The sequence below is a fragment of the Erithacus rubecula genome, assembly GCF_903797595.1.
Source record: "Erithacus rubecula genome assembly, chromosome: 8".
In the NCBI taxonomy this organism is placed as follows: Eukaryota; Metazoa; Chordata; class Aves; order Passeriformes; family Muscicapidae; genus Erithacus; species Erithacus rubecula.
Genome location: NC_136659.1, coordinates 18735972 through 18761804, shown reverse-complemented (window position 1 = coordinate 18761804; position 25833 = coordinate 18735972). Strand labels below are relative to the sequence as shown.

Sequence of the window (25833 nt, the reverse complement as noted above, 5' to 3'; positions counted from 1 at the left end):
AACATTACCTTGCACTGTCAATTATTTTAAGACTAGTGTTTCTTAAATTGATGGTTTAGAAGAAGCCGTCATTTTCTTTCCATATGTTAAAAAGAGTATGAGTTACATTAATCTAATATTCATTAGCCCTGGTAGCTTAATTTTTGGTTGGTTGTTGGCTTTTCTGGGTTTTTTTGGCTGTCTTTAGAAAGCCTTGTTAATTCTTGCAGGCCTTTAAGGCTTTTTTAAAAAATCCTGAACCTGTAATCCCTATTTACCTACTGTGGGATCTGTGGTGGTTTAAATATCTTCAGAGCTGCTGAGAAAATGTCAGACATGAATTTGCTACAGGGCAGCTACTCTGGTCAGCTCAGAAACAGCAGATGACCTGCTGGTGTGAAAACACTACATTCATGTTTTACCAAAGGGCCCTACAGGCACATTCCCAGTGCCCCAGATTACTAAAGAGTTCTGTATCTGTGTCTGGCCAGATTCAGGGCAAAGGTTATATGTATTATATATTTATTATATATTATATGTTTATTATTTATAGCAAGAAAAATTTTTAAAAACCCCTTTTCTTCTCATCCTTCATGTGATACTTAAAAATTCTCATTTATTTAACACAGATTTTGCAATTGCAAATGCACACCATCCTCCAAGGATTGTGAGGGGTAACATTTCAAACGAATTCTGGCAGGTTTGGGGTCTTGTTTTCCTCAGCATTGGTGATCAGGTGGGATCGTTGTCTCCCTAATCAAATAGTTGTGCATGACTGGGGAAACCCAAAATGGTACTTGTTTAAATTGAGACTTTTGTGGTGAAAATGGTGTTTCTTTTTATACCCTGGCAAAGGTGGGGCATCATTTTGCAAAGGGCTTTTGACCCATTTTCTAGAGAAAAGCTGATCCCCTAAGATCAGGCTGGGGTAGGATGCCTTGCTGTTGTAAATGCACTGTTGTAAGAATAGATGGGGCCATGCTCAGCAAAATGTTTGTCCTTGAATTTCTGCATAACTAAATACCAGCTTTCTATTCAGCTGTACTGAAATCCATTGAAAAAGAGATATTAGTGTGGTGTTTTTTCAGATGTCCATGTTTTAAAGAGAAAAGCTGGCAATATACTCAATTCCACTCTCCTTACTCTTTCTCAATAGTTACTCCCTCTTAATTGCAGTACCTCATGCAATAAATAGTCCCATGGGTTTCACTAAGACTGTTTAGAGAATTGAATACCACAGTGTTAGCAGAAATGGAAAAAATGAACAGTGCTTTTAAGAATTGCAGCATTTGGCAAAACACTCATATTTTGTACATGAATCAAACATTAATTTTGGTTTTTTGCTTATGCATCAGTATAAATTATTACAGAAGAGTATCATGTTAATGATTCTTTTTATGACACCTATGAAATTTGGGACCATATTAAATGAGCTCTATTTTAAACTACTTTGAAGTCTATTATTGTAACCTTCAAAAACAATTTTTATACTATAATGTATATCTTGATTTCATTAAGTTTTTGTATGAAAAACAAAAAAAATATGACATTTTACAAGTTCTACCAAAAGTAATCACATGGAGAAACAATGTTTGACCACATTGAATTGGTGGTCAAACCTGCTCAGTATTGCAGGTGTATAAAATATTTCAGTTAAAATTGTTTTCTCTTGAGTGTCCTAATCGGACTTTTGTGGGTATTTTGTAGCTTTCCCTGTCCCTTCATCAATGACATAGCTGGCCAAGATAATCCAGTGTCTTGCAGCTGTGTACTGTGGACAAGCTCTAAGTCACGTGCCCATTCCTCCCATGCATGTGAGAAACATAAGCAACAAAGGCAGAAAAGCTCATGTTTGTGTTTACAAAATTTTTTTCTTTGGATTAATGGGTATAACGTCAATATTACAATTTTAAGGTTAAAAAAACCCCACTGGGTCAGTGTTTTGTCCTGGATTTACCTAGGCTATTCATTAACATGACATGTCATTTTAAGAATGTCATTTAAGCAAACCCAGCTGGTTTGCTTAGATTTAAAGAAAGATCAACTCGGTGTGAAACTTGTTGGAATTACTTCTTGTTGACTTTTTTTTTTCTAGCTGGGACTTTTTGTCTTTTTGTCTTTTTTCTTCTTTTAAATTAGCATGTTTAGGAAACTGCCTTTCTATTGGAGATAAATCACGTTCCTTCACTCCAGAGAAGGAGAAAGCAAAACAGAAGTTGGAAGACGTATTTTATCAAAAGAACAACAAACAAGCAAAACAACAGCAAACCCCCCAAGCAAACAAATAAACCCCCCCCCATACCTTCCAAATAAACAGAAAACTCCCAAATCATGCCTTATTTCAGAGGAGACTGACTTAACAAGTGCACCGAAAATCCATCTGAAACTATTTTTATTTTGACTTTTTGTGTTTATTTAATGACTGTTTCTTGGTCTTACTGTTGGTGGTGGAGGCTGAGCTTGGATTTCTCTATGAATGCATAAAGATGCTGCAGTTGTCTTCTATTTCTTTTATTTGCTTTTGCTTTGCCTACAGCCTTCCCCTGCCCCTCTCCTTTTAAATGTTTCCTTTTATGACTTTGTAAAATTAGCTTTAACACTGATTGACATCGCCTTTATTGTCTCTTTCAGGATTGACTCTTGTCTGGCTCTATGCTTACTCTTCAGGAAATTGTTATTATTGTCTTTAAATTATCTTCAAGAATGAAGACTTGAATTTCTGGCTACTTTTCATCTTTTTGATACGAAACAAGAACATAGATGCTAATATCTGTTGTTACATGATGAAGTGTTTCAGAATTCCTTAATAAAGTAAATTTCTGAAATCAAATTCCATTGGCTTATTCAGCTATCTTTTAGGTTATCAGCTAGCAGCAATGACCAGCACTGGTTTGGTTATGTCTGTATTGAACTTAAGAATATGATTCTCACTTATTTTGTCAGCTTATACTTTAACTAACATGTAAGTTTCCAATGTGGCTTGATTAAGCTGTATTTCCATCTAACGTGCAGAACTAACATGCTTCTCTTTCATGAGCAGAAGACTAGAGTGCCTTCTTGAATTTAGTGTTGAAACTGGATTCATCAAAGCTCTTAACTCTAAGGCAGGGAATTTACACCTGATGCAATACTTTTAATTTGGTTGATGCTGTAGAGCATCAAGAGTTCTTTTCTTCTGTAGCACGCTAGGAACAAATAGTAAGATCACTGGTAAATTTCATGTGTTTTTGAATATGTGTCTTCCAACTCTCAGTCAGTGACCTAACATTATTATTGTTTTTCACGTGTACCAAGAATTATTTTCCAGGAAAACAGGGTGGTCTGGCATCACCCATCTTTCTTTACCAAATGCTATTACTGTAACTACCATAACATTGCCTAGGACTTAATTCCCTTTAATCAGCTGTGCTGTCTTAAACACATCAGAAACAGCAGTTGTAGTTCATGACAGTGCTGAAAATGGGGCTCGTGTGTGGGTAAGAATTCCAGGATTTTTTATAGCTTGTGGTCATTCAGCTGGATAAAAGTGGAACTACTTGTACCAAGTGTTGTTTTGGTCCTTGTTTCCAAATGAAGTTTTGGGAAACAAGCCTTTTGAGTGAAATCATGAGTTACATAGTTCAAGGATGGCAGAAGTTCATAGTGTTCAGCTGTGGATGTGATTCCTATACAGAGGTTTTATCTTTCATGGGAATTCCAGATTTAAACTCATACTTACAAATAATTTAAGTTTTCATGAGTAGAGTGGTGGTCTTTGAGTATATGTAATATAAACTATGCAATTCAACTCTAAAATGTCTCAGAGAACTTATGGATTGATGTTAGGACTTTGAACAGCCTCATACTTAAGCAGAAGAGTATTGCTTGTGTCCTTCTAACATATAAATTTTATGCTTTTAGAAAATGGTATTGACTGGGCAGCTTAAGTGCTTGCTGCCTTTCAGGATTCTGAAATTCCATTGTGCCAAAGGAGTCCTGAGGCAGTAACTACTTTGGAAACTGATTTTTAAACAGGCTGTGTTTGGAGGATAATATTGTATGCTCCTCATCTCTACAAGCTGCCCTGCTCCTTTCTTTAGTCAGTGCTTGTCTAGGAGGCATTCCTCTCATGCTTTTGTTCTAATCTCTTTCTTCACAACATGAAAGGAAATCTTTGTTTCATGTGTTCCATGGAGTTCCTTTCATCCTTCAATGTGATGTTCCTTACTTTGCAATGTAATTGCCTATGTGGAGCTTGCTTTTGAGCTGTAAAACTAAGTATTGTTTTTGTTGGCAGGGTTATAATGTTTGCCCATTACCACATGCCATTTATTAATAACAGTAATGAAGTAAATAACAGAAGGATTTCACCTGTTTTCTTCTCTCATTTTTCTGTTTCTTACAGGTTCATTGCTAAACCATGTGCCTTAGGCCTTAAAGTCCAAGCCAATGGACCACAGAAAGCTCAACCTAATGCTATCCTGGAAAAGGTTTTCACAGCTATTACAAAGGTAGTGTGTCTAACTAAAGTACTTACCTTATGAAGTAGGATGTGGCACTGTAAACTATGCCTGAACAAAGCAAAGCTGACAGATAAATGCAGTGCTGCATTTTTACACTTCAAAATAAATTCAAATATTGGGGATATCATTAATATGGCAGCTTGAGCAGTTGTGTATCCCTTTGTGATGTCTCCTGTAAGCTTTCAATAAAAAAAAAATTGTCACAGAAACACTTTGTAGGTGCCATATGGCCACGTAGGTTTTTTCGCTTCTTATCTGTTTCTGCTTCTTATTTATTTTGTATCAATTTTTGCAAAATGGTTGGGGTTTTTGGAACAAAAAGGGCTCATCAGGAGCCAGTAATATTGATACTGAGTTTTCCATGAAACTTCAAAGCTACTCCTTTTAGGGAAAGGCCTTGCTGGTGTCCCAGCTACAGGAGAAAACATAGAAAAGTGAAAGAAACTCTCTGAATAATGTTTTATTTACAGCTTGCATACCTTTTTTGTACAAGATTTTCCCCCTCAACTTACATATATGTCTCTGCATCTCTCACCATATGACATCTCAACCTGTTTGTGGTTCTGTCCATGCTTTTCATGCATCCCAGATTTTTCTGCAGGAGCTTTCCAATCCCATCTTGGCTCCAGGCTGCAGCTTTGCACCAGTGTAAAATTCAGGGAGTATTAAAGTCAAAAAGAGGAAAATTTGGTTCAGTGTCACAGGCAGTGAAATCTGCTGTGGATCTGTCTTGCTTGTGTGTCCTACTCTATCCAGAGATCACTATGGCACTTGCTGTGACTTTTGTCCTGTTTTCAAGGAGGAAACTGCATGTGCCCTGTTTGTGAAAGCTGCAGGATATACTCTCACACAGACTCAACTGAAGGAAGAATGGTTGGGGTTTGTTTGTTGTGGAGTTGTTTTTTTGTTTCTAATATTTCCTCATAAAATCTGGTAGTCTGACACAGGGCCTGAAATTCCTGTGAGTGTGAAAAGCCCCAGACAAAAGTATCTGCTTTCCTGCAGCAATCTGGTAGCTGCTCTCCAGTCTAGCTACCTGCCTTTTTTGAATCCTATACAGCAGTTCTCTCTAGTCAAATTCCCAAGAGCTACATCAAACATTTCATTTTTCTAAGGTTACAGAAACTGCTTTTCTTAATGTTCCATTGAAAAACTAGTAGATACTTTGGTTAACTGAAAAACTTTATTGAGATGGATGGCAAATACTTCAACCTTCTCTTGTCTCACCCTTTTATTTCCCTCTCTTCCCTGTGTTTTCCTGGAGGCTGATAAACAAAACTTCAGCCTAACAAGAGTTTTGCTGGTTTATATCTTGCAACAATTAAAAATTTAAAGCTCTTTGTTGTATGAGCTCTTGTACTTCATTCAATATATGTAACTGACTTGCAGAAATAAATCCAAAGTTCCAGAAAACAGATTGTCCATTTTTCTGTTTATTTAAAAAACCATGTGATCAGGAGATATATATAAATAATACATATGCTTTACTAGGCATGTAGAATTGCTGTATGATTGGAGAGTCATCCTGTACTGCTCTTCAAATTAAGGACAGACTCATTTTCTTTTGCCTTACCCCTGTACTGGTTTGCAGCCATCCTAACGGTATGAAACTTACACATTTTCTGCTTTGGACAATATTTGTGTGTACTTAGTTTTACAAAAAACAATTCTCTCTCCCTGTTGTCTAGGTGATTTTCCTTTTGAAGTTGTCATTTTGTTTAACAATCTTGTTTTTTAACATTATCATGCACAAACATGGGATTTATCTTCTGTCTGTGTGAGTCAAACCATCTTCCTTAGTGCAACAGTTGATAGGTCAAAGATACTGATGTAGGAGAGTGGAACAGGTATTAGTGTGTGGCAGGCAGTGGGGTGTTTGTGAGAGCCACTGCTCCTGAAATGCATTGTGTTTTATGGCTGCTAAGCTTCACTTCCAAGCAAGTTTTGATCCCATTGTCCCTTTAAAGTTTTTATTAGAATGGACCTTCATATTACAGCATCTGTCCTTCTAGGTTAATAATTATCATTGTAAATGTATTCTGATGGGAATCCGCCAGTAGAGATTTCTGTGAACATATTTCTGTGTATCCATGTATCTTGGTAAGAAGGCAAGAGTCAATTACAGTGGTTCTGAATTTGAAATGTCAATGCAGTTGAGCAAGAAAATAATTTTTTTGCTTCTCTGTTTTGTAGCATCCAGATGAGAAGAGGCTGGAAGGCCTCTCCAAGCAGCTGGACTGGGATGTACGCAGCATTCAGCGTTGGTTTCGACAAAGACGCAACCAGGAAAAACCCAGCACCCTTAGGAAGTTCTGTGAGAGCATGTAAGGATGCATGTTCTGTTCTTGAGTCCTGTTGAACCTGTGTTCTCATCAGTTTCCCCCTTTGTTTTTCACAGGTACTTTTTTAGACAGTTAGAAAATTATACAAATTAGTAGAATTAAACTAATGAGAAAAATTATCTTCAGTCTCCTGGAGTTGTCAGATTGTACTTTTTGGTATTTCCAGTGGTCAAAAGCTTCCAGAAATCGTGTTGTTGTGATTCTACACTATCAGAGCACCAGCCTGATTCTTTAAGGCAAATCACCTGGTGTTAGTATGCTGTCCTTGCTGCACTACCTTTAGCCATACAATCTGATGGAGATCTGAGATGGAGGATTAAAGATGAAAGGCAGTGGGGTAGTTAAATACAAAGAAGACAAGATAAATCGCCTAAAGATGATTGCCCTTTATTAAACAGAAGAACTTAAGCATCAGAATGCTTAAATCCTTTCTTTGGTATTTGCAGCTAAAATCCTCCTTCCTTAATGTTTAATAAATCAAAGCATGATGAGATTATGGATAGACCTGGTCATTTTGTCACCAGCAGCTGCTGCCTTAGAGTTACTAATTTTTGAGATCAGTGAGGAACAACCTTTTTTTCCTGCAAGGGTTGTAGTTGTTAACTTGTTGTTTGTGAAGTTTTGGGAAAAATTATTGCTCTATTAGCCTTAGAGCTAGCATTATTTGAGTGGTATATTTTGCTTCCTCTGTAACTCAGCTGAAGGACCTTGCTCTCTTGCACTGGTGCAAGCATATTTGGGTGAACCTACAGGTAGAAAAATTTAAGCATACCGTGAAGTACTGGCATGGATAGGATAGTAATGAGTGCTGAATTTGCTCCTTTGTGGCATACATTATCAAAATAGGATACAAATGGCATCTGTGAATGAATGCAGACTGGAAGACAAGGTCAAGCTGTAGTAAAGTGCTGACAAAATATAGTGCCAGCTTTGTTTAGAAGGAAGTGTTTGGCATTCCTGCAATAAGTGCTTAATAGTAACGATGAAAATTATCCAAAAAGAAGCAAGATGGCATAAAGAATAGGTGGATACTTCAGGTTTTGTCTGTTCATGGTTTGCAAGAGGTGCAGTGGGAGCTGCCTGTCCATTTCTACATGTATGTAGTGCTGTGGGAATGTGGTGTTAGCCAAACAATTGTGTGTGCCTTGCCCTGGGAGCATTTCCAGTGGTGGACTGTGTGCCACCAGCTGACCTCATGCATCTTGGACAAAGTCATTGGCACATAGTCAGACTACCACTGGGAACCCAGGGTTACCCTTTTGTCCCTTCAGTGTGGGTGTTAGTGTTGTTTAATTAAATGTGTCCGTCAGAGCACTGAGTTACTTCAGAAAGTTTTGATTGAAGAAATCCTTTCGTATGAGGTCTGTAGCCTTTTCATAGCTATTGAGTTAATGGGGTGGCTTTTCAGATACTGTGACTGTGTGTGGCAGCTGCTTTGAAGCTCTGAGCTACCTAAAGTACATGTTCCCACAGCAGTCATGGGAAGGGGAGCACTCCAGTCTCCAGTAATTCAGGTGCAAGTGGGAAGTTTCGACAGAATGAAATGCACCCTTATGTAATAAGCGAGAGCAGAGCAAACAAAATTATCTTTGCCTACACCTTCATACTGCTGAGCTGCTGTTGTCCCTCCAGAGAAGGCTTTAATTTTGCTGGCAACACCACTGATTGACTGTGGCTTGGGAAGAAAAGTGAAAGAACCCACAACAAATGTGGATCTGCTTAAGAACCCCAACTCTTTTTACATGGAGATGATTCAATTTACTGCTAAACAAAGTGTTCCTTGGGCCCAGAGTGGCTTTTCCATGATGAAAGGGAAGAGGAGCTATGCCAGAAAGGCTGTAGGCCATTTTTGACTGCTTTATCTTTCCTGCAAATGAATAGCGTGGGTACTATCTAAGGTAGAGTACCTTCAATGTGACAAAACCTAAGAGTGAAATTTAATGATAAACACACTTGCCTGAGATGAATGACACCAAAGATCCAGCCCCAAACACACTATGCCAGTAACTTCATTCCTGGATTCTTATTTCACAGATTTTTCACTTTGTCTAACCCTTCCCTTGCTTTCAAGCAATCACAATTCTGGTCATAAACAGACTGCAGAGAAATTCCAAAATCTATACTGCTTCTGGAGGGGGGAGGAGTTGCTTGGGGTTTTTTGAGTTTTGTTTTGGTTTTGTGTATTTTTTGTTGTTTTGTGGGTTTGTTTGTTTGTTTGGTTTGGTTTTGTAATTTGGGATTTTGGTTTTTTGTTTGTTTGGTGTTTTGTTTGTTCTTGTTGTTTTGATTTTTGTTTGTTTGTTGTTTTTTTTTAGTTTGTTTGTTCATTTGGTTTTTTTTGTGGAGGGGGGGGTTTGTTGGTTTTGTTGTTTTTTTCCGAAATGGAATAATTCCTTTGCTGCCAGTCTTGGTCAGATATTCAGGCCATGGGCAAATGATGGTTTTATGAAGAAAAAGGCAGTAATAAAATCTCCTGTTTATAGATACTGTTTGTGTCACAGCATTGTAGTGAAAATAAATTACTTTTTCAGGAACCTTAACCAATATTCATACCATAGAGTTATGTCTGTCAGTCTGAAAGAGAAGATAAAATTTGACTATTGGAGCCATAGAGACCCTAGTGGTGAGGCATCACTGATATTACATACCTTCTTAAGCTTTCAGATGTTATGGTGATAAGTATTTATATGAAATATGAAATAGATAATTTCACTAGGTGGTAATTAATGTATATAATCACCAGGTGGTGATTAATGATCCAATCAGAAGGTAATAAATGCAGCACTGAGTATTATGTTACTAGAGAGTCAGTCCTTACCCCAAGGATTTGGTGATTCTGGCATGAAACCTGGAGTTAGTCACAGTTTGTAGTCACTAGGAAAAGTGTGCACCTGTTATGTCCTCAAATTGCAGAGCTCAGGCACTTGGCCGGCTATATTAGCTGCATAGGGAATAATCTGTCTGTAGCTTTTCAGTTTTGTGAATTTACACAATTTGCGCTCCTTTCTTCAATTTGAAAGATCCAAGATGCATAAAGGAGCAAACAAAGTGGTCAACTGAGTGTAAAAATGGGCTTTTCTACTTCCATGTATTTCTGTTGGGGTTTTTTTATTCTTTTCTCTCTGTCCCTATGGCACAGCCTAACATCAGGAATATTACTTTGCTTATTGCCAGACAGAATACAGGATCCAAGAATGTCTTTGTTAATGTTTGATGTGCCAGCCAATGCAGTAGTGATTCCCAAACCACTTCCAGTGTCTTCCCAGTTTCAATGTGTTGTTTCAGCTCATACTACTAGTGTGTAGGCATGTCTGGTTTTTCTCAAAGACTTAGTATAGAAAGACTTAGCATTCTGTGCTCCCCCCTTGTCCAGAGCGAAGGGAAAGAACCTGTGATGCCATAAGTTGCTAGCCTGGGATTTTGGAATGTCATCAGGCTGATGACTTGTCTGTCCTACAGCTATCTGCACTAAAGCAAGCTATTTATTAGATACATTTATAAAGTTTCTAAGGAGTGGCTGGAAGAAACATATGGCCAAGAGAGATGTTTTGAGTTTATGCAACATTCTGCATGTGAAAACATGGAAATGTACTGACTGAAGAGCCAAAGATCTATTTTTCCCCCTCTTTATTCTCTGGAAGAAGCTTGCATACTAAAGTGTCTGTAAGTAGGGTGTCTTTAGTTTTGATGTAGCAGAGAGCCTCTGTCTCATATCTTAGCTAGACATTGTTTTTCCTAAGGAGTTGAAATTTTGTTTATGCATGTTGCTTTGGAGGAAGATTTTCTCTATCTGTGACTGTATATGTGTGTGTGCACACATGTATGTGCACAGATATAGAGAAATACAAACTGGTGGGTTTTTTTGCTTGTTAGCTGCATTTGTGTGAAAATTTTATGGGCTGTTTGCAACTTCTTGGGCATACTGTTTTTCTCAACTAGCAGAGTAATTCTCTCCTACAAAGTTGTACTGGGAAAATAACTGTACAAGGGTAAGAAATGAAGACAGCTGTTTGGCTGTTGAAATTCTGAACGGTGCTGATACAAATCTTAACAAAATGCATGAAAGAATTAATCAGTCTGTGCTTTGTGTTGAGCTGTAAAGCACCAGAAAATAAATAGGCTTTTTTGCTCTGAATTTTAAATAACATCAGGCTCTCATAAACCAGCTTCTAACATGCTTCTGAGAGGAAAAAAAACGTGGGAGATGGGACTTTGGGTCCATTTAATTCTGATTTGTCAACTACTCCAGTACTACATGGAATGAAGGACTAGCGAGTGCTCATGACCAGAAAAGTGAAGGGGGGATGGGTCTGTGAAGTCACTGCATTCTCTGTGGCAAGTATGATAGTTACTCTTCAGTGGCCACAGGATTACACTATCTCCCTTGTTTTCCTTTGCTGTTTTCCATGGAAGAGGAATTGCTGTTACTTGGGCAATCAGATATTTTATATTGTGTTGATAAATGGATTCTGATATGAAGGGCAAGTAGGGGGTGGGAGCTCAAGTGTTGGCAGAGTCAGATTTGTGAGGCAGCTTGTGGATGGAGGACATTAGGTGTTCAGTGAAATGTGAAGGGAGTTGGAGTCTGTGAAATTGTTCCAGAACAGGGAAGTGTGACTTTGCTGAGTGCAAGAGGTGTTTATTATAGCTTCAGGTGGTAGGGGAGTTGAGAAAGGAGACTCTTAATTGCTAACAAGCAGTAACCAAAGTGCAGAGTAACAAAGATGATCTGGCAATTGTTATCTACAGTAAGTATGTAAAATACTGCCATTTTGCTATAGTATTATAGGAGTTGCATTTAGGCTCCCAAGCTTATACATTCAAGGACCTATGACTCTCTTAAGAGAATTATGTCTAGTAAGATCACTGAAGACATGTGCTTGAATGCAAGGCCTCTATAGAAGGTAAAAGTGCATGAGACATTTATACTGAGACTCATGTCAGGGAAATTGGAGCAATGCAAAAAAGGCCTGGAGTCATGTTTGACTGTGTAAAAACAAGACAGAAATCCTGGTCTGTTTTACATCAGGGTGAAATGTTACTCCACAAGAGTAGCACTCAATGGTTCTGCATGTTACTGATTCCTTTGTCTGCTACTCTCTAAGCCATGAAGTGGCTTAGAGTCAGTGTGAAGTCAGTGCAGAAAAGCATTGATGGAACCTTTTATTTTGTGTAAATACATGGTTTTGTATGATGTCATTCAGCACTGGTTCACTGATGGCCTCCCTTCTCCAAGAGAGAGTAAGACAGTACTGGTTGCCTTGAGTAACATAATGGATAGTAACTTGTAGCTTGAGTTCCTGGCCACACAAATAAGTTGGCAAATTGTCCAAATTTTAAAGTTGTGAGAACACAGAAATTTTAATTCTTCTGTAACACTTGTTCTTTTATAAATCAATAGTAAACATCTTCCATGTACCTCCTCTCCAACACACAGCTTGCCCAGCACTCACATTTCCAGCACAGACTCTGGGCAATCAAGCCCAGCTGCTACAGCGTGGTTTGCTGTGGGTTTATGCCTTCAGCTTTGCCTCTTGGAACATCTGTGTTAGGCATATTGCACAGGCTGGCTCAAGCTGTAATTCAGCAGCACAGACTACCATTGTAGATCCAGTAAGCAGAAAAGGCTACCTCCCTGAGCTCTGCTTCCTTGGCCTCTGATTTGCCTGCCAGACAGCTGGCTGTACAGCTGTTTTGTAGGGTAACCCACCATATTCTCTGGGTTAAAGGTTACCCTGCATGCAAACATAGGGTCCTCATCACTCAGATTTTTCCCGTTGTGGGTCATAAGCTTGCTGGAGTTCTGTTTGTTGTGGAGGGTGTGTATGCAGATAAGTAACAGAATGGAAACCAGGGAAGCATGGGCAGTACTTGTATCCATGGTGAAAGCTCAGGTTTGGATGTGATGGAGGAGAGAAGTGGGGGAAGCAGCTTCAGCCACCTGGCTGCTCCTGATATCAGAGGGTGGGAGCACATGGTGTGGTGGAGCAGTGCATGTTGTGCCATGTGGTGCTCTGAGTGGATCCCTTCCTCCTGCCAGCTCTAACACAAGGGCTTAGATTAACATAGGCTGAGTGAATGGATGCTTTTCTACCAAACAGCTGCACTTGTGGCTCTGTTTATACTCTTTATCTCATTCTTTCTATCATTTTTTAATTTGGAATAGAAAAATACTGGGTCTGGGTCTGCTCTTGTTGCTCTCCAATCCTGCTGCATTAAAAAGTTGAATCATCTGGAGAAGGGGAAGATGGAGGTGGATTTCTTGCAACTCCATAGTATGCTGCACAAAAGGCTCCAGTTAGCTCAGGGCTCATATGAAGCAGACCCCCAGTATTGGGCAAGGCTGGCAGTTTCCCCCATGATTCCTCTCGTACTGTCTGCCATACCCACATATGAATCTGGTCTGTGATTACCATTTTTTTATTTTAAGTTTGGCCTCAGGACTTCTTGCTGCCCAAACATGATATTAGGGGGAAATTACTACGTTGGTTGTATCAGGAGTTGCCAGCCCTCTTTCCCTACTATGCTGCTGGAGCAGATAGGCAAAGATCTCCGTGCCATGTACTCATAATGTTCTCACTGTATTTTTAGACTTTAGTGCTTTAAGCACTTATTATTTTGCATCTTATGAAATTCCCTCTTCCCTCAAATTGGATTACTTAAAACTCTGAATTCCCTGCCCTTACTGTCTTCTGTGACACAGTTTTTAACACAATTAATAAATTTAAATTAACTCATGTGCTCATCCTACAAAGACACCATCACTTAACATTATCATTGTACATTAAGCAAGGTTATAATTAACTAAGTTTCCATTCTCTTGTGGGCATGTGCTCACCATTGTCTTATATTATGGAAATTAAATAATTCCTCCCTAAGTTCTAGTTAATGTGAACATAAATCCAAAATTATGGTTACAATGTAACATTTAGGACAACTGGAAGAAAACTGAAAAGACAGCAGTAGCTACTGCTTCCTTGTGTTCTGTGCACCTCAAATTGTCTAGTTTATTGTGGAAGAGACAAACTGCTGTCTTCAGTCAGCCTCAGCTTTAAATGAAGTTGGCAAACACTGGAGACAAGTGGCTTGTAACACTGAAGAGTTAAGTGGCAGTAAGATGTTATTTTATACACAGCAATTCGTGAATTTTATTTTATACACTGCAAATCCTTACTTCTCTCTTCTCCCTTGTATTAATGTTGTTGCACAGTTTTTGCCCTCCCTGGCAGACTGATCTCTGCCCATGTAATCAGAGGGTGAGTGGTTGCTGTGCACAAGCTTGGTGTGTGCTGCGTGGATCGAAGCACAGCCAGGCAGCTTCCTCAGGGAAATGGGGAAACCACACTGACACCTAGCCTGCCTCACAAAGAATACTCCTAAGGGTTCAGCTTCTGCTTTAGAAGGCTAAAAAACACCCTGGGGCACACATAGTGCCACAGGATAGTAGCGTTCAGCATAGGAACAAAAGAAACCAGGTAATGCAAGTTGGTCTAACAAAGTTACCTGTCACAAAGGTGCCTTATGTGTACAAATATATCGGCTGTCATGGCTAGGACAACATTGCTAGGTAAACTTTAAATGCAGTCTGGAAGATTCAAGTTTTCATTCCTCTAGAACTGTAAAAGAGTGGGACAGTAACAGCTGTTGTGTCTGAAAGCAGGTGGCTTGTGAGATCATTAGTGAGAATGGAGAGCAGAGGTCCATGTGAGGAAGGCTTTTGACTTGGTTTCTCTCTCCAAGACTCATCAGCTGTTTGCATTGAACATCATTGATGGGAAAACGGTTCTGCTGATCAGACCACAAGAGATGGTGCATGTGGTTTCTCTGTGTGTGCTTCCCATGAGCTTTTCCAGATCTCTTTGTAGGGTAGGGTTTGGCAATGATCATAGATCTCTGAGGTCTTATCAGTACTTTATTTTATGTAGCCCTCAGAAGAAAACAGTTGCATAACCATTAAACAGAAACTGTAACCTAGAATGAGTTACCCAAACACCTTTTGTATTATGCATATCTTCTGGCTTAATTATATAAACACACTTTATTATTTATAAAACTGCATCACTTCAAAATTTAGTACCATGTTTTCCTTCCTCTTTTCTGCACTACTAAATTTTGCTCTTAAGACTTGCAGAGCTGCATTTTGAGCATACGGATTTAGGACAGGACTGGTCTCAAGTGGCACTGTAATACTAAATATTAAATAACTGATTCAAACTGCAACCAAGAGAAAAATCAGATGACAGTCAGGTCTTAATCCAGAAGATTGAAGAGGAAAGCAATATGGTGTTCTCAATTTATCATACCTGCTGTTTTGCACATCTCACTGAGTTGTGCATAACTGCCTTCTTCCTCATATAACATCTGCTTAACCATAGTGCAGGAACTGTTTACCATTTGCATGGTCCAGACTGACTTAACAGCAATACCATGCCAAAAGAGGCAAGAAGATTTTATTCATTCATTTATTTATTTACTTGTATATTATTTTTAATTAACATTTTTTATATCTGCTTACACCTGTCAGGCTTTGTGAAAGTGCAGCAAATTATCATTATAGAAATCTGGGGAGGCAGAAAGTTGGAACACTGGAGCTGCTTCCTTCAACCATACAGACATACATGCAGCCTTATATGAGACTAGGTACCAGGATTGAAGATAAGTAGAGATTTAGTGGAGTGTACTGTATGAGCTGCTATTTATTGGATGGATTAGGCATTGTTTTTCAGTGCTCTGTCTTGCATTTTTACATGATTTATTGCCTAAAAATAGTATATTTAGGGGAACTTTTTGCTGGTTTAGGGGAAAAGGGTTGCTCTTTCTTGTGTTTAGTTTTGGTTTTAACTTAAAGTTGGAGTGTAATAGATCAGTAGACAATGTCACAAATACTAATAAATTGATCTAGAATTTCAGAGTCCATTGTTTTTTAGGATCATCCTCTATAAATATTTGTCTTTAGAGGTAGTCATCTAGAAGGAATGTATACCTCTGGCTATGTCAGAAGCACCATTAATTGGATTAAGTCTTCTTGAGTGAATCAGAAAGTTGAAGGCTGTTGTACTGTCTTTGGGAGAGCAGAAAAATGCAATTTGAGGATACAACATAGACTGCTTTAAGTCACAATGAACATGTGTGAAATTTAGTGATCCTTCCCATTTAAAAGAAATAAACATTGAATACAGTTTAAACTCAACCTCAGAAATGCTTCTTTGAGGACTCTCACAGTGAATGAACTTTTCACAGCCAAAGGAAACAATTGCAGCTAAAAGTAGTTTTCAGTCCCAGCTAATGATTCCATAGCCCGCTACATGTTTGTGTAGCTACATGTTTTTAATCCCCATTCAGACTGGGGATTAAAATGGAGAAGAAGCTGTGCCATGGTAGTTCAAGGCTTCTCATCTCCAGAACCAAGACCTGCAGCTGTGCTGTTTGCATGAGGCTCAGTTTGACTTTCAGCCCAAAGCCTGAGCCCAGAGGTGTGTCAGCCACTGCCGAAGTTGAGCAGTGGATGATGGAGAACAGCAAATCTGACATTTTACTGAAGTGTATTTCCATTGAAAACTTCAGACATCTGCCGTTTATTTGCAAATAATTTTCAGAGCCAGAGAGCCAGTTTCTTCAACTGGCAGACAATGTGATGAGCCTATGACTAGTTGCTAAATACGATGAGGTTTTTTTAATATTAACTGTTTTGAAGTGTGGCATTCTTACATTGCTGTTTGTGACCCTGACTATAGCAAGCCAATGGCAAAGGTATCTCTGTAAATAACAGCTACAATTCTGGAAGCATAATGGCTTTTGTGTTTTTAAGATTTTGCATTTACTATGTTTGATGTTTTGTTGTCAGCAGTTGGATAGCTTTGGATCCTTGCACACCATTGCTGAGCAGCAGACCCTGGTTTGACATCAGAACCATAAGCTGTGCACTGCAAGGTGCATTCTGCATAGTTCTGCAGGAGTGCCAGTGTTCACAGCCTGGCCACTCAGTCTTCCTGCAAAAGAAGTGGAAAAAAGGGAAAACTGCAGGAGTAGAAGCCTTATGCCTCTTCATCCTTGCCCTAGGGAGAAGTATCCATTTTTCCTAGGAGAGTATCCATGCTGAGTTCACTCAGCTGGATAGCAGATCTGGGGGGAGGATGGCATCTTCCTGACAGAGAGTGAACCCCACGTGGTGAGCTCTGCAAAAAGTACCGAGTGGGGCATGCTTTGCTTGAACACTGCTTGATCAAATTTTTTTTTTTTTTTTTTTTTTTTGTTAACTGAAGTTTAATTTCACATTTCAGAGCAAAAATTCAGAGGAGAATTTGAAAGACAAAATTTCATTGGTACGATTAAGGGAACCTGACAGGACATATGCATGAAATCAGTGAAGTGCTTGCTCAAGTGGGCACTTAAATAGTTTTTGCTGAATTGAGCATACCGTGGGGTATATCAGGTTAGTTGGTGGAGGCTCTCCAACTTTTCCATCTTTTTAGATGTTCTGTATTGTGCTGAAGCATCTTTAAAATTTCATTAGCAGCTCAAAGTTAAAAGGCTTGAGAGGTTAAAAAACTGACTGTGCTCTGTATTGGGAGTGCATTCAAATGTAGGACAAGAGCAGTCAGATCTGCTGCTGCACCTTTGTGGGACTCTACAGCATTCCTTTTAAAACTACATTAGAAAAGAATTTATTTTTCTCATGTGAAAGAGTCACTTTTTAGCTTGATTTTTTTTTGCTGCAGTGTGTCACATTCATGTTTGAAGCACTGGGCTGGTAAGCAGCAGCACAACCTGAAGAATTTGCCAGAAGATCCATATGCAAACCTTTTGATCTCCCTTACTCAGAGTTTGAGCGCACCAGGTGCAAGCTTGGTTCAGTTTGGAAGTCTTTTAGTGGAGGGCCAAAGTGAACCTCATAAATCTTATTGCAAGCCAACAGATGAGGTCTTTCAGAACACTTGGCTTCAAGTGCTGTCATCCAGGTTTGCTGGATTTAAGCTACCTAAGTTCTTTCACGCAGGGCACTTTGTGCAAAGTGAAAAACAGAGTTTCTGTTCAGGTGAAGTATCACACTTCAAATCTCACTGATGTTCTTGCACTCTCCTCAAATTGTCAGAGGGTTATTTATGTATGACACAACTGTCTTTCTAAATACTTGTAAAAGTAGCTTTGAAGAGAAAGGTTTGGATTAACCTTGTTTTACGTAGGAACATTTTCCATTTTGTAACCATTCCAGTAATGTTTGAAAGCACTCCACTGCCAATTAACTGGAAGCTAATAGTTTTGCCAGTGGAGAGAAAGTTGTAAGTGCTGTAAAATATGTCATTGAAGATGATTCACGTTGCAGCATTGCTTCACACTAAGGTAGCTAAATCTCATCCTGCTATAAATGTTATGAATATTACTTCTCTGGTGTTTATATTAAGCATGTGTGTGTAATCAGTCCAACCCTTGGGGAAAAAAATACCCAACAGGAATTCCCCAAAGAATTTATACTGCACAACATTATGATTTTATTTCCTTAGACTTCCAGTACATCTTTCATAAGTGAGTTACTGTGTCTGTCTTCTTTTCTTGAAGACTAAGAAAGATAGAGGAGAGAATGGTTTTGTATTAAATCTCCTGGTGGTTTCTCTTATTTTCCATGACATCCTATTCTTAGCTTCCAGTTTACCTCTATCTGAAAAGAAAATCCAGAAGCTCAGCAATTATTCTGAGTGCATTTGGGAAAATGTAGATAATTTTTTTCAAGGGATGTATGAACCAAGTGTGAAGTGCTGGAATCTGCCAAGTGAATTTCCAGCTCATTGTGAATAATGCTTTCTTTACTAAAGAGTCTATTTGACATGCAGTACTCCCAAAGTCATCTGTTGAAGTCTTAATAAAATTTCTTATTATCTTTTTCCTGGTGTCTAATAAGAGAAATTTTCCTGCAATAGATGGATAAATTGTCCTCTCTGCTCCACTGTCCTGCTAGTTTTCATTAAACTTTTAAAAACTTAATTATTCCTGAAAACATGTGAGGATTTTTCTCCCTGTTTAGATAAAATTAACAAGTATTTTCAGAGAGCTAATGAGAGGCCAGAAAAAGCTGGCAAATGAGCACAATGCTTGATAACAAAAGTTGTAGAAAACTAGATCAAAATTTTGTTTCAACTTCTGTTAATGTAACCAGGGTGAGGTGGCTTGTTGGTGAAATAAGAAATCATGTGTTGAATTGTAAAATATGTAAATCTGGTATCCTAGAGTTAATCTCTTGTACCTTTTGCAGGTGGAGATTTACATTTTACCTTTATATATTTACCTATGGAGTACGGTTCCTGAAAAAGGTAGGCACTTATATTATTATGCTTTCATAACGTATCACAGACTTGAAGTCTTGTGCAGGTATAATATAAAGCCTAGGCATAAAGTCTATGTTCATGAGGAGTGAAAATTAAAATTTAATTTGCATTCATGAAGTGCTTTGCTACTAGCATTGCTAAGGAATATAAGTTCTTACCAATATTTAATGGGGTTTTAAAGGAAAAAAGGCATCGCAACATGCCCAGTTCACTTGATTCTTTTTCATTATAAGCATTATGCTGGTAGTCAGGCTTACCGAAGTGTTAATCTCAATTTCACCATCATCCTTGTTTAAATGCTTCTGACAGAGGTTACTTTTTACTGACAAACAAAATGCATAAGTGTTTTAGAAAAAGAAAGCAAACGTTTCTTTGCCTATTCTTTGTCGAATTCACTGTGGAAGAAAATTTCTGTGGAATTTCCCATCAGTGCTGTGTTTCAGGTGATTTAAAAAGAAAAGGTATTGAAAGCTTCTAAGTACTTTGACACAGGTCTGTTAACCCTGCAATAGAGAGTAATTTGGATTTGTGGTGAAAACTGTTTTTGCAGTGTGACTAGTTCTCATAGCTTGTGTGGAAGTCGGGCCATATTCCTGTAATTTTAGGAGGTGAAATTAGGGGAATGTGTGCACTCAGTGTGTTCACATAATCTTAGCTCTGGTCAAAAATTTGACACAAGAAAATGTATCCTGAATGTCTCTGGTGCTTTGTAAGTAAAAGAGGTTGAACTTATCTTTTTTATGTCTGTAGTTCTTGAGGCTGTCCCAGGTGCAAGGCAGCTTGGTGTGAGCAGGAATAATGATGTGTAGGGAGGGCACATCAGAGCTATTCTCAGCTGTTTAGCTGTAGTCAGCCTCAGGGGAGTGTGGGCCAGAGCAGCATGCAATTACATTCTCCCTCTGCCTCCTTGAACTCTTACATTTTATGTGTACTTCATCCATTAACATTGTGTATGATCACTCGATCCCATAGCACTGTGTGTTTCAGAACATGCCCTGCAGTGTGATTGCTAATGCACTGAGGGGATTAAATAGGTCGTCATAATCAGGGTTTGAAGTCACCTGTGTCATTTCTGATACTTTATGAGAAGAGAGAATCAGTGTAATTGTAGGCTAAGAGTTGAAGTTGTCCACTTGTTACCTGCTGCCAGCTCCAGTCTTCACTGTTTCCTAGAGCGGGTTTAAATTATTTGTGACTGCAGAGTGAGTGGGTGGCCCACAAAATCATTTAGTGTGAAGCATTCACCTTTCCATCTAATCCTCATTGCCTTCATTCTTGGTAAAATGGCAAATGCTAGGTGTGACCATCCCATCTTAGTTTTCAGACTTCTAAATGAGATGTTTTGACACCGAAGTACCAAAGCCAGCATTCACTACAGCATTCTTTGTGTCTTTTTAAATCACTAATATTTGAAGCATAAAAGATAAGTAACCAATTATATTTCCACTTGGTCATGTATATGCAAATTCTTCCCTTTCTGAATTAAACTGAGATTTTTCAGATCAACCATTTGTTTAATTTGCATGTCTGCAAAACACTTCTTTGCAGAGCACCACATCACTAGTGACATCAACAAGACATTAAGTTCCAGTGTCATTAAACTGACTGCTTTGCTTATCATTAACATAGGAATGAGATGTTTTTGTTTTCCTCAGTAATATTTGTAGTTAAATAAATGGTGGCTTTGCTCATTAAGAGTTAATGGTCTGACTGTGCTCCAATTAAATGGAAAAAATATCATTATCTTTGGTGATAAAGAAACAGAGCAAAGAGTTTAGGATTGGCTAGTTTCTTGCTTGTTCATCCTTAGTGCTAAGCAGTGCCTGTATAATGCTATAAAATGAAAAATCTTTGCAAGCATATGGAAGCAAAGCTTCCAGGTGACATATTTAGCCTTTTACATTTAATTTCCTTCTGTTAATTGCCCATGAGAATTACAAACTCACAGAAGAGGATTAATTTTCTGCAAGTCTTCTGAAGTATATACTCAGACTTGGAAACCTGAGGTTGCATGTGGGTATTCTACTGGGAAAAGAAACGTCTGCCTGGATAAACAAATCTTGCTATTTTTCAAATTTAGTGTTGAAGAAAGGCAGATGATATGAGTATGCTGTGGCTATATTTAAAAAATGCTGGGTGCAACAAGCTTCTGTATGTATGCAGCTGATTGAGTGTCCTTCAGAATGAGTCATCAGCTACTGAAGAGCTGAGAACTGTCTACTGGTGGGTAGTTACAATTTCTAGTGGTACATGTAGCTTGCAAAAGAGCAGGGAAAGCCACGTTGAAGTGTAAATTTGACTCCAAAAGCCTACTCAAGGGACATAAATGTATGGAAGGCAAATGGAAAATGGCAGGGTAGTATGAAGGGAAAATCCCCACAGGTAGAGCTCCACTTCCTCTATTATGAAAGTTCCTCTTTCTTGATGTTTCAAATGAGAAAAATGAAGTGCTTATCCTCATGTGTGCACTAACCCCTGAGCCAGTGAGTTTCTGTGTGGCAGCAGGAGATATTCTGTTAGTAGCCCACGGTTTCTGTGTGCACATGGAGAGAAACTGGCTTCATGCATTTTTGGGAGAATGTTGCATTCTGCTGGTTGGCTGAGTTGACTTGTTCTTTGCCTCTTTTTGGGATAAAATAGCAGCAGTGATACATGCACATGTCACAGCCCAGAGAGAGTCGTGTAGAATTTGTGAATGCCATTTCAGATTGCTTGTACTCCAGAATTTTTGAGCCTAAGGTCAGACCACCATAATTTGAAATAGAAAAAAGAGGACTTGTCAGTAAAGTGCTGGCTGGTGATTGACATGGTTTCTGTATTACAGCTCACCTATTATTGAGATTGTTAACCTTAGATGAAGAAAATAATGATTGTTATGCGTGGCCACTTCATAAAATTAACCCACTGTATTCAAAATGTCCAGTGCTCTTGACGGTTTTCAGTTTTTGTAACAGTAGGACAGACTTGATTTTGGCATAAAAGTTCCTCAGCTATTGGAAAGCTATTTGTGGAACCCATTGCATGTTACATCATTTGGAGCAGAAAAAAATGACCTGCATGAGACTAGTCAGTATTTAATTTATTGTTTCCATCTTCTCTTGCCATACCTGCTTCATCTACTTTTTCATGAAATGAATGCTGCTGGATATTTTGTGGAGCAGAACAATACGAGAAATGCAGCATCTTGGAAAATTTCATACTACTGTTGGGATTATGTCTCATAGTCTGATTCATAGAATAAAGACTCTTTAAAGCAGACTAATTTTTTTCTGGTTGTAACACTGAGGTACAAAAGCCTGAATCTGGAAAATTCCTACCACCTTGGTTTAAATCAGAACTGACTCGAGACAACAACATCATGGCAAAAGCTGGGAAGCAGAGGGTTTACCTCCAGAGCCCTTAATGTCTCCTTTGTTCTTGAATCAGTTGAAGCAGGCATTATATTGAACACTTTTTCTGCTGTAGTCTGCATCTGTTGTGACGTTTCCTTCCCATGTTCTTCCCGAAAGGTTGTTATATTATCTGTTACTGAAGCCTTGTAATTCCTTTTGTTCACTGAGCTTATTTGCCCAATGCTGGATAAATATTCTCATTTAAATGAAGAATGCCAGAGGCCACTGTGGAGCCCTTTTAACACAATGCTGATATTTGATATTTTACTGCGCTATTAACAGAGGGATAATGTGATACGTAGGCCACTAAGGGAGGAAGTGAAGCTTGCCTTTGGCAGATTATGCTTGCTTTAAAATTGATTTGGATTCTCTGGAGGATTTTATTACCTTTTTTATTTTTTACTTGTAAAACCAATTGCTGAGTTTCTGTAAGTGCTGAAAATTTTTAAGCTAAAATAATTTTGGATGTTAAAATCAAATTATAGTCCTTTTCCTTTCCATGAAAGCAGGGCTGAACATTAGGTGATAAATAAAACAATTTCTAACTCACTGAGTGACCAAGAAAGAATACTCGTGCTCCAGCATCTTTTGAAGAATGCTATTGTGAGAAAGGGGAAATGCCATTACATTTTTAAATAAACATCACAAGTGGAAAAGGTTTCCAGGAAGACCATAGTTAGATGCCATCTCATGGAAAAAGAATTTGTTTTAGATATACCTTCAAAAGGGCATAAAAATTGTTGAGGGCATTTAGGAGAGATTATAAGAGTGTTTTGGATGCTTGAGATATAAATCATGAGTCATGCTGTGGGAAAGATCAAAGCTACTGTAGAAACTTAGTTTTAAATGACTGCAGCACCTTGGTGTACATCAACAAGGAAAATGAATGCATTTTGGAAAATGAATGCATTTTGGACAATGAGGCTTTGTAAGAGAAAGCAAGTCAGCATAGGAAGTAATTCACCATATAAGATGCTGGAAATTAAGATAATAACTGGATCAGGCAAAAGATGACAAAACTAAGCAAGCTGGCAGAATTTATTTGTGGCTGAAAGGAATCTGAAGGTTTTTGAAAGAAAAAGGACAATATCAATGGTATCCTAATTCAGTAACAGGACACTGATGATAACAGGACTTTGAAGTGCAGACAGCAGGGACAAATTTTGCATAATCATGGGAAAGAAAAGCAACACACTAATTTAAAAAATACATCTAGAATTGAATTTCACTTTATCTGTTTTGAATCCAGCTGGGGGTATTTAATAACATCAGAGCAGTAAGTAAATGCTATGTAATCATCAGTTAGGCGCGTTCAGCTGGTGCTGAGCCACACGCAGCATCTCTGCTGCGGGCGCATTGCGCTGCTGTGCGGGCAGCGAACGTGGGGCTGCCACTCCTCATGGCCCCTCTGGACTGCTTGCTAATTTTGCCCTCTGCACAGTATTCATTTTCATGGATGCCCGACTTTGAGAAAGACTGAAATTTTTTCAGGGTCTTATCATATTTCCAATTAAATGAGTAAAACCTGTAGAACAATATGTATTTTTATACCGTAAGTGCTTCAAAGCCAGTAAGCTGTTTCATTTTATCTTTAAGTAGTAGAGAAAAAAAATCTTGGTAATAAATAAATACATTATCAATGACCTTTTGGGGTTTTTTCCTGTTATATTCCCTTCCAATGTTACCCTGTCACACTTTTTAGAGCTTTCTCACTTCTGCCTATTGATGATCTTGCTACTGGCTATTGAACAACGCCAGGTTAGCATGGGAAAATAGTGCTGTAAACTTGAATCTAATACAGAGTTTTGCTTCTATTCTTTAACTGCTGTTATCTCACAGGCAATTTATGGAGTTTCAACAGAGATTTTTGTCCTGTCCCCAGGAATTGTAGGCTGAGGCAGATGAGGAAGAGAAAATTTTCCTCTTGCCCAGATACTTTAGGTTTTTTGCAGTGGGAAAAATTTACTATTTATGGCTTTGTACTAAAACTTAATACAAATTTGCAATTTATGAAACAAAATAATGTGCAATTTATGATCGTTCCCCTGTTCCCATCCCTACCAGTCAGTCTTATTGCTAGTTGTTTGAATAGATGAATTGCAGAGAACTGCTGGTTATGTCAGAATAGATCCACCAGCAGATGACAAATGGAAACAACAAAAGGCATGTGTCTTTGCACTTTCTCAGCAGGAGAGGAATTATGTAGATTTAGACATTTTGGGAAATTATTTTGGCTTTCTTTTTTTGCTTTAGAGAAGGAAATGTTATTGTGGGCACTGACTCAGAACTGATCAGGAAAGAATTCCTTGCAAACTGTGTTTTTATATTAATTAACATTTGCCCCTTCTGTCTTTCTGTTAAAGGAAAATACAGTATGAGAGAGACTGTCAGGGATGATTTTGAGATCTTGCTACAATGTGCCTCTATGGAAGTACAGCAAAACACATCAGTTGGGGCTTTTGTTTGCTTTTCTTTATACACTGTTTTTCCAGTAGGCAGTGTAGGTTCATAAATACCACAATCTTAACATCTGGGTTTAGGCATGAAGTTTTAACTTGGTGCTTACCTCGGTATGGAGTTGCTCTTATTATTAAAAATTGACTCTGTCTCCCTTTGTGGACTGCATGCAATGGTAGAACATATTATATGTCAGTGAAGCAAGACATGGTGAATCCTGCAAAGGAAAGCAGCTTCCTAAGGATTTCCAAAACTCAGCATCAGGAGTACAATGAATCTGGTAAACACTTGCCATCAACACATGCTGTTGGAAGGCAGTGGCTGGCAGAATCAGACACATGCACTCCTCTGGCAGAGCAGCCACAGATAGGAACATAATTACAGAAAGAAGATGTGTAATAATGAGTTTAATTATTACCCACTCTCCTGTATGCCTTTGAGTAACCATATTATCAGAGCACTGGAAACCCTAGAGCTTTGTTGAAGCTGCATCCTGCAGGGAAATTAGAAGTAGTCTGAAATCATGCTGCTCTGCAATGATCAATAAGGGTTGAAGTGCCTTATTTTTTATTAATGATTTGATCTTAAAATTTTTCCTGGTCTCTTAAAGGTTTAATTTTATGCAGGTCTCCCTCCTACCAAGATAAGGTTTTTCAAGTGTAAACTTCAGTATTCTCTCTTAACAAACTCATTCCGGATGTGCAGTTATGTGTTGCCTTTTTAAATAAAGTAAATCCACAAATATCCTCTTAGATGCAAATGCTAGGCTAATTGATGTGGTCTGGCATTGTGATCAAAAATAGAAGGCAGCTGTAAAACTAATGGGTGTTCAGCTGCTTTG

General features: G+C 38.5%; 1 protein-coding gene across 2 annotated transcripts in view; it reads left to right on the top strand.

The window, feature by feature from the left end:
* The window catches only part of CERS6 (ceramide synthase 6), an 88473-nt gene that overhangs the window by 26645 nt on the left and 35995 nt on the right, over nt 1-25833 (top strand). For both annotated transcript variants that reach the window (XM_079311822.1, XM_079311823.1), the window contains exons 2-4: nt 4364-4469; nt 6675-6805; nt 19071-19128. In XM_079311822.1, the coding sequence (XP_079167948.1) occupies nt 4364-4469; nt 6675-6805; nt 19071-19128 (295 nt within the window). The remainder of the gene's footprint in view (nt 1-4363; nt 4470-6674; nt 6806-19070; nt 19129-25833) is intronic.